Source organism: Silurus meridionalis, chromosome 23 (genome assembly GCF_014805685.1).
Source record: "Silurus meridionalis isolate SWU-2019-XX chromosome 23, ASM1480568v1, whole genome shotgun sequence".
In the NCBI taxonomy this organism is placed as follows: Eukaryota; Metazoa; Chordata; class Actinopteri; order Siluriformes; family Siluridae; genus Silurus; species Silurus meridionalis.
In genome coordinates, this window is record NC_060906.1 from 25,974,126 (window position 1) to 25,981,625 (window position 7,500).

At 44.4% G+C, this 7,500-nt stretch overlaps 1 protein-coding gene across 1 annotated transcript in view; it reads left to right on the plus strand.

The window, feature by feature from the left end:
- The first annotated feature begins 6,443 nt into the window (after nt 1-6,443).
- Nucleotides 6,444-7,500, plus strand: part of kcnk10a (potassium channel, subfamily K, member 10a) — a 40,105-nt gene continuing 39,048 nt past the window's right edge. The window contains exon 1 of the mRNA XM_046836418.1: nt 6,444-6,854. Within this exon, the coding sequence (XP_046692374.1) occupies nt 6,797-6,854 (58 nt within the window). The 5' untranslated portion in view covers nt 6,444-6,796. The remainder of the gene's footprint in view (nt 6,855-7,500) is intronic.

Genomic DNA, 7,500 nt, shown 5'->3' on the forward strand with positions numbered 1-7,500 from the left:
GTGACTTTGCTACATTTTAATTGTGATCAATTATGACAAGTTATAAATACATCATAATGACATTCCACGAACACTGTGTACCATTGTTTTTTTTACCAACATTATCAGAACGTGTTTTAACAACTAACAGCGTTATGAGAAATTTCCATAAACATTGTTTCAAAACGTTTTGTTTAACGTTCAGACAACTTTTAGGGAACGTTGGGGAAAGTCAGCTTTCTGTTACCGGAGCGAATCTCTCGGCTCGTACCACAGACCTAAAATGTGAGGAAGTGTGAGTTTAGTGACAAACTTAAAGCTAAAAACAGAATTTAAAGCTCAGTTACGGCGAGTCGTTAATGTGACCCAGCGTTCGTGTGGGGTTCACCTGAACACCTCAAATCACACACAACAATAAACAAAGCCTTCCAAACTCCCCACTTATTCCAGAATTAGTACAGAATAACAGAATTACATAAAGAGTCTGTTACACTAACAATGTGTGTGTGTGTGTGTGTGTGTGTGTGTGTGTGTGTGTGTTTGATGTGATATATGACTTACATTTCATTCTTAATGCTCTTAAAAAGGTCTCTAAAAGTCTTAAATTGACTCTGTGAAACCTGCAGAAACCCTGGATGATCCTTCACCCATCGCTGCTCAGTATGGATGAGATGAATGCAAGTCTCTCTGGATAAGAACATCTGCCAGACGCCATAATGTAAATGTAAATCACCAGATGATCTGCAGAAGAAACAGTTAAAGACAGAAGAAGAAGTGATCAAGGCTGACTTTTACAGTGAGGCAAACACGAGTCTGACACGAGGCAGAATTGAGTTCAGATCTTCCTCCTGTGGTAACACACACTTCAGGAGGAATCATCTGATAACCAGAACAAGCCGGTGTTCATCCTGAGATCATGAACAGAGTGTAATGAGGTTTAGAGATTAGAATAGTTAGCGAGTGAAAAGCATCAGAGGGACGTGTTGTGGACGTGGTAAAGGAACGCTCAGTGATGTTCATATTAAACGTTTAGATGTTGGATTGCAGTAAAAGCAGTATAAAATGATGCAGACGGTTATAAAAGCAGGCTGAAGATGAAGAAGTGCATGAGATCGAAAGCTACTTCTGATTTATTATTTAAACACAGCAGTGAACATGATGGGAATTGAGTAACGAGGTGAGATTAGACTCCAGCATTACAAGATTACCATGACTGATTATCTAATGATGTCTAATCCTGAACTTTAATCTGATATCTGTGAGCTCTGAAGATCTCCTTCAAGATTTATGTGGATCTGCATGGCTGGTCCTCACTAAATCCAGCTTCTCTTTACCAGGAATCATGAGCATGCTGGAGAATGTGACGCAGATGATTAATCTCATGGCATCTTCAGGAACATAAAACAACATCCTAGAAATAATTTGTAGAAAATTCTTGGGATATTATGCAGAACAATGTTTAGTGCTTGGACCCCTAAAAGACCATATATGGGCATACACCAGAATGTTCACAGAAACTTCTACTGGATCTCCTGAAGGCCAGTCTTTTCTCCTGAAGGTCCAGGCCTTAAATCCTCCTGTAGAAAAACATAATTTATACCACAAGATGGCGCACCATAAACATCATTGAGAATCAGCAACATGTGGCAGATGTTTGTTTAATGTGCATGAGGAGAAAATCTTTAACTGTGTTGAACTGATTGATTGGAAACGAATAAAAGTCGTACACAACAGTGCAATAAATCGCTGAGTCATGCAGTTTGATGGTGAACTTTTCTGAAGCTGCAGTAATTAAACACAAACCACTAAAGACATAAAAGTGAGACTACGGCTTACAGGATCACATCAACGTCAGGTTCTGACTGGCTGTTGGAGAAGAGTTTTGGTTGGGTGACTGTTTCCAAATTCAGCAAAGAAGAAGAAGGTGTTTAATCCACATCTACTAAATATAATGGAGATATTAAAGTATGTTAGATATTATGATTAATATTATTATTATCCTAGTCAGAGTGGGAGAAGACCCAAAACCTGTCCCAGGAACTCCCACAGGATGAGAGACAAATCCATGCAGGGTTCAGGGTTCTTCTAAGGGTTCTTCGAATCCCTTCCTTGGTACATGACCTGCATTAGAAGACTAAGTATGTGAATGGATGTGGAAACCACCAGAAGGTGACACTGTTTTGTTGCACTGGTGAACATAATGGAAAAGATTCATCTGTTTCCAGGTTCTGGAGCAGAAGTTCACACGTTGTAACTATGATGTGTTTCTCAGGTGTTTATAAGAGGAACCTCATGCAGCTTCACACTGAGACTGAGCGCACACCACAGCATGGACGGAGAGAAGACGTTCAGGAACAATCATGGTGTAACAGCTCAGTGCTGAGATGGATTTTTCATCAGCCTTCACTGAAGCCAGAGTTAGAAATCCATCCGGATCTTCAAAAGGTTCTTCACATAGTTTCCTTTTATATGAGAAATTATTGGTGTGACAATAAAACTTACTGTAGAATTGCTGAAATGAAGAGAAATGATTTAGAATTCTTCGTGCTGAATTTTGCTGAAATTGAAATCAGAATAGTTTCGAACAGTTTTTTGGAGATTATGAGATGAATGTGTAAAAGCTAAAAGGCTGATGTTGGATGAAGATTTGAACAGTGTACAGGTCAGCTTTCATCCTCACTTACAGCACCGACTTAATCACATTCACAGGCCATTTCCTGTCTCAGGTTGGTCTGCTAGATGAGATCACAGCTTGTGGTGGGCGTGGGTTCCATATGGAGTGTGGAGTATGAGGGTGTGGTTTGAGGGACAATCCATGACTATGATGTTTAATATAACACACCTGTATTTCACTGCCATGCCTGAGATCAGGAGAACCCAGTACTTCATGATTGGTAAGACTTTCCTGCACCTTTACTGAAGAGCTGCACTGGATTACCGTATTCAGTCAGACACTCTGGTAGATGTGGTGCTCTGCAGCAGCCTACATGTGTAGAGAACCAGGATATCTCTCAGCAGTTTCCAGCAGGCCACGTCTCTCAGCAGCTTCCAGCAGGCCACGTGTCTCAGCAGCTTCTAGCAGGCCAGGTCTCAGCAGTTTCCAGCAGGCCACGTCTCTCAGCAGCTTCCAGCAGGCCATGTCTCTCAGCAGCTTCCAGCAGGCCACGTCTCTCAGCAGCTTCCAGCAGGCCACGTCTCTCAGCAGCTTCCAGCAGGCCACGTCTCTCAGCAGCTTCCAGCAGGCCATGTCTTTTAGCAGCTTCCAGCAGGCCACGTCTCTCAGCAGCTTCCAGCAGGCCACGTGTCTCAGCAGCTTCCAGCAGGCCATGTGTCTCAGCAGCTTCCAGCAGGCCACGTCTTTCAGCAGCTTCCAGCAGGCCACGTCTTTCAGCAGCTTCCAGCAGGCCACGTCTCTCAGCAGCTTCCAGCAGGCCACGTCTCTCAGCAGCTTCCAGCAGGGTTCCTGAATCTACTCTTGTATTGGTCTTGTCATGTCACAGGCACCTTATTACACTTCAGATGTCAGAAGGAATCCCCTGGGTCAGAACAAGCCCTGAGCAGGTCTGCTGGGGTTTTGTCAGATGAGACACTGGCATTGAAGAAGAGCTGGAAAGTGAAGGTGTAGAAAGAGAACAGTTCAGTCAGGGATGTGTGTGGATTGAAAGCTTTGAGGAACATTGAACAGTCAGAATTTAGATTTGAACGTACTCTCACACTTGGTGCTTGTTTGCTTCAGGCACAGAAACACAGCAGCATGTCTGACTTTGACCCAGACAACCTCAGGTCTCTTCCCACTTCCAGCTCGCTGTGGTGGTCAGGGTTCGTTGAGGTTACACGGTGAGACGGGGAGATGAATATGAATATGAATATGAAACCCCTTAGTCACCACGTTAAAAATGCAGGTTCCTGTGGTGATGTAAAGGATGAGTTCAGGGCTGAGGATCTCTTACTGCCCCACAGAGCAAAGGTGCACCATCTATACTGAGCACCATGTGGAGATCCAGATGATCACAGCATTCATTAAGAGAGAGTTCATATGGAGATATGTGTCTAATACCATGTGATGACTCGTTCCTGGGTGGGCTGGGTGAAGTTCACGTGTCTCCAAACCTTCCATCATGCCTCATTTGTCCAGGAGTGCACAAAAATGAAGAATGTCTCACCTGGTCTTAGTTCCTGAGGTGAACTTTCAGATCCTTCTCAGACCACACCCACATTCTCCAGCATTTTTTATTTGGATTGGGTCCATTTATAACTGGACCCATTACAGTTTGCGTACCGTCAGAACCGCTCTACTGAGGATGCCATTGCTCATCTCCACACCACGATGAGCCACCTGGACCAAAGAAACGGGAATTATGCAAAGATGTTGTTCGTGGACTACAGTTCAGTGTTTAACACCATAATTCCCACCACAAGCCGTACGGGTGGGAAAACACACCTCATCCACCCTCACCCTCAGCACTGGAGCTCCCCAGGGTTGTGTTCTGAGCCCCCTGCTGTACTCGCTGTACACATATGACTTTGTGGCCACATCCAACTCCACCATCATCAAGTTTGCTGACGACACTGTTGTGGTGGGCCTGATCAACAACAACGAACGAGACGGCCTAACTACAGGAGGTTAAAAACCTGGAGAGATGGTGCCAGGAGAACAACCTTCTCCTGAACGTCGGCAAAACTAAGGAGTTGATAGCGGTCATACCAACCGCTAAACATCTGCGGGACTCCAGTGGAAAGAGTGGACAGTGTCCGGTACTAGGGTGTTCACATCACACAGGACCTGTCTTGGTCCTGTCACACTAACACCCTGGTGAAGAAGGCCTGGCAGCGTCTGTACCATCTGAGATGCTTAAGGGACTTTAAACTCCCCTCTCAGGTGCTTAAGACTTTCTACACCTGCACCATTGAGAGCGTTCTGACGGGTAGCATCACTTCCTGGTTCGGGAACAGCACCATGCAGGACAGACGAGCCCTCCAGAGGGTGGTGCGTTCAGCTGAACGTACCATCCACACCAAGCTCCCTGACCTGCAGGACATCTACAGCACACGGTGCAGGACCAGAGCCAGGAAGATTGTGAAGGACCTCAGCCATCCCAACAATGGATTCTTCTCTTTGTTGCGTTCAGGGAAACGCTTCCGCTCCCTGAAAGCGAACACAGAGAGAATGAGGAGGAGCTTCTTCCTGCAGGCCATTCGGAGTTTAAACCAGGAAACACCCAGGATCTAAAAGCTGGTCCACTCTCTCCATCATCACACTTCTCTGTACAGATCTCACCTCTCACACCACGACACTTTAAACTCTGGACTTGCACAGCACAGTGCACTTTATATTTATTTATTTTATACCACACCATACCGCACACGAACACTTTATGGTCACTCTATACCGCACACGGACACTTACGGACCCTTACACCACACCATTCTGCACACGGACACTTTATGGTCACTTTATACCGCACACGGACACTTTATGGTCACTCTATACCGCACACGGACACTTACGGACCCTTACACCACACCATTCTGCACACGGACACTTTATGGTCACTTTATACCGCACACGGACACTTTATGGTCACTCTATACTGCACACGGACACTTACGGACCCTTACACCACACCATACTGCACACGGACACTTTATGGAAAACCCACCACTAAAATTGTCTATTGTTTACACTTTGGTACACATTGTTTACTGTTTCACTGTCTACTGCCATAAGGATTTTCTTTGTATATACATTTTTTTTCTCTTTGTTTACATACATATCTTTATATATCCTTATATTCTTATATTCTATTTTATATAGTTTTTATACTTTATTTATCTGTTTTTTCTTTCCCCCCACTCTATTCCCTCATGCCGGACCGTCGTATAAAGCATTTCACTGCATGTCGTACCCTGTATGTATGTGTATGTGATGAATAAAATTTGATTTGATAACAAAAACTGTGTCTCAAAGCTGCTTTACACAAACGTACAAATCATTTATAATCACTCTCTTTATCTCTAACCAGCCAGAGGTGATGGTGTGAGGGAGAACCTCCCTGAGATAGCAGGTATGAGGGAGAAACCTTGAGGGGAACCTCATCATCAGCTTGGTGACACCGTGATCAGTGAGATGATTAACCTGAAGCAGAGGGGTTTATGAGTGTGTGTTAATAATAATAATAATAATAATAATAATAATAATAATGATGATGATGATGATGATGATGATAATAATAAGCTCATTATAAATAATAAGTGAAATGTAAAAATATATTGATATTTGTAGAAAGGGAAACTGTTTTATTTAATTATTTAAATGTATTTAATAATAAATCATGATGATGTTCATCGCCATCACAGCAGAAGAATGGTGGAGGTGAATGTGTTTTCCTGAAGCAGGAGTTTCATGCATGATCTGCTCCTTGGTGCATAGTGCACGGGGTGGAGGGGGCTGTGTGTGTGTGTGTGTGTGTGTGTGTGTAAACGCTTATTGTGTAACACTTCGGCACTGCAGCTACTGGGAGGAACCAGACGAGAATCTGAAGAGGAACCTAAAGAAGAACCTAAACGGGAACCTGAAGGATGTAGACGCTTTGAGATCAACAGGACCGGCTGCGCGAGCGCGTGTACCAGATCGAGAAGACGAAGAGATGTGAGACGTGACCGGGGTGTGTGTGTGTGTGTGTGTGTGTGTGAGAGAGAGATGCTACGCGGAGGTGAAGCAGCCTCGGTTCCTCATCAGGCCGATCAGAGAAGCAGCTTCACCGGTTCACTGATGACTTTCTGATCTGGTGGCAGTGAAACATTCCGAGAACCAAACATGAAATTTCCGGCAGAAAATCAGAGAAAGCCAAGCAGCAGCTGGAGTCCACCTCCAGGTGGGTTTATTTCTACCAGCGTGTGTGTGTGTGTGTGTGTGTGTTTGCGCGCTAAAAAGCGCTCTAATGCAACTTGGAGCACATGCGCGTGCATCATTCCTGGTGACGCACAGGTGTGATACATTTCAGCTTCTCACAACCATCAGACAAGAACACGTGCGCGCGCTGGTGTGTGTGAACATAAAACACGCGTGTAAAAACGCTTGAACTGAAAGCATGAATTGTGTGAATCTAAACACGATCCGCTCATAATTCAGTGCAGAACCAAATCAAATGATGTGATTGCTCAAAGGCTTCTGCACAATCTGGCAACCCTGAGCTCCAACTCCTGCATAATGAGCTCCAAGAAACGTGAAAGGTCAATAAGAGGATCAGTGTAGTGTGTGTGTGTGTGTGTGTGTGTGCATGCAGATCAAAGTGCTCATCACCTCGACAATACTGCCAACCCAAAAGCAATAAAACGTGTGTTTTCGAGTCACTCTGGCAACCCGGAGTCTGAGTTTATTTATTCAGGATTAATAAATGATGTAAAACAGAAGATCCACACAGCCAATCTGGCAACCCTGCCTTCACTGCATGAGCTCATAGTGTAGACATCAGGCATGTCACTCACGTTCCTACCGCATTTCCCGCCTCAACTACACAC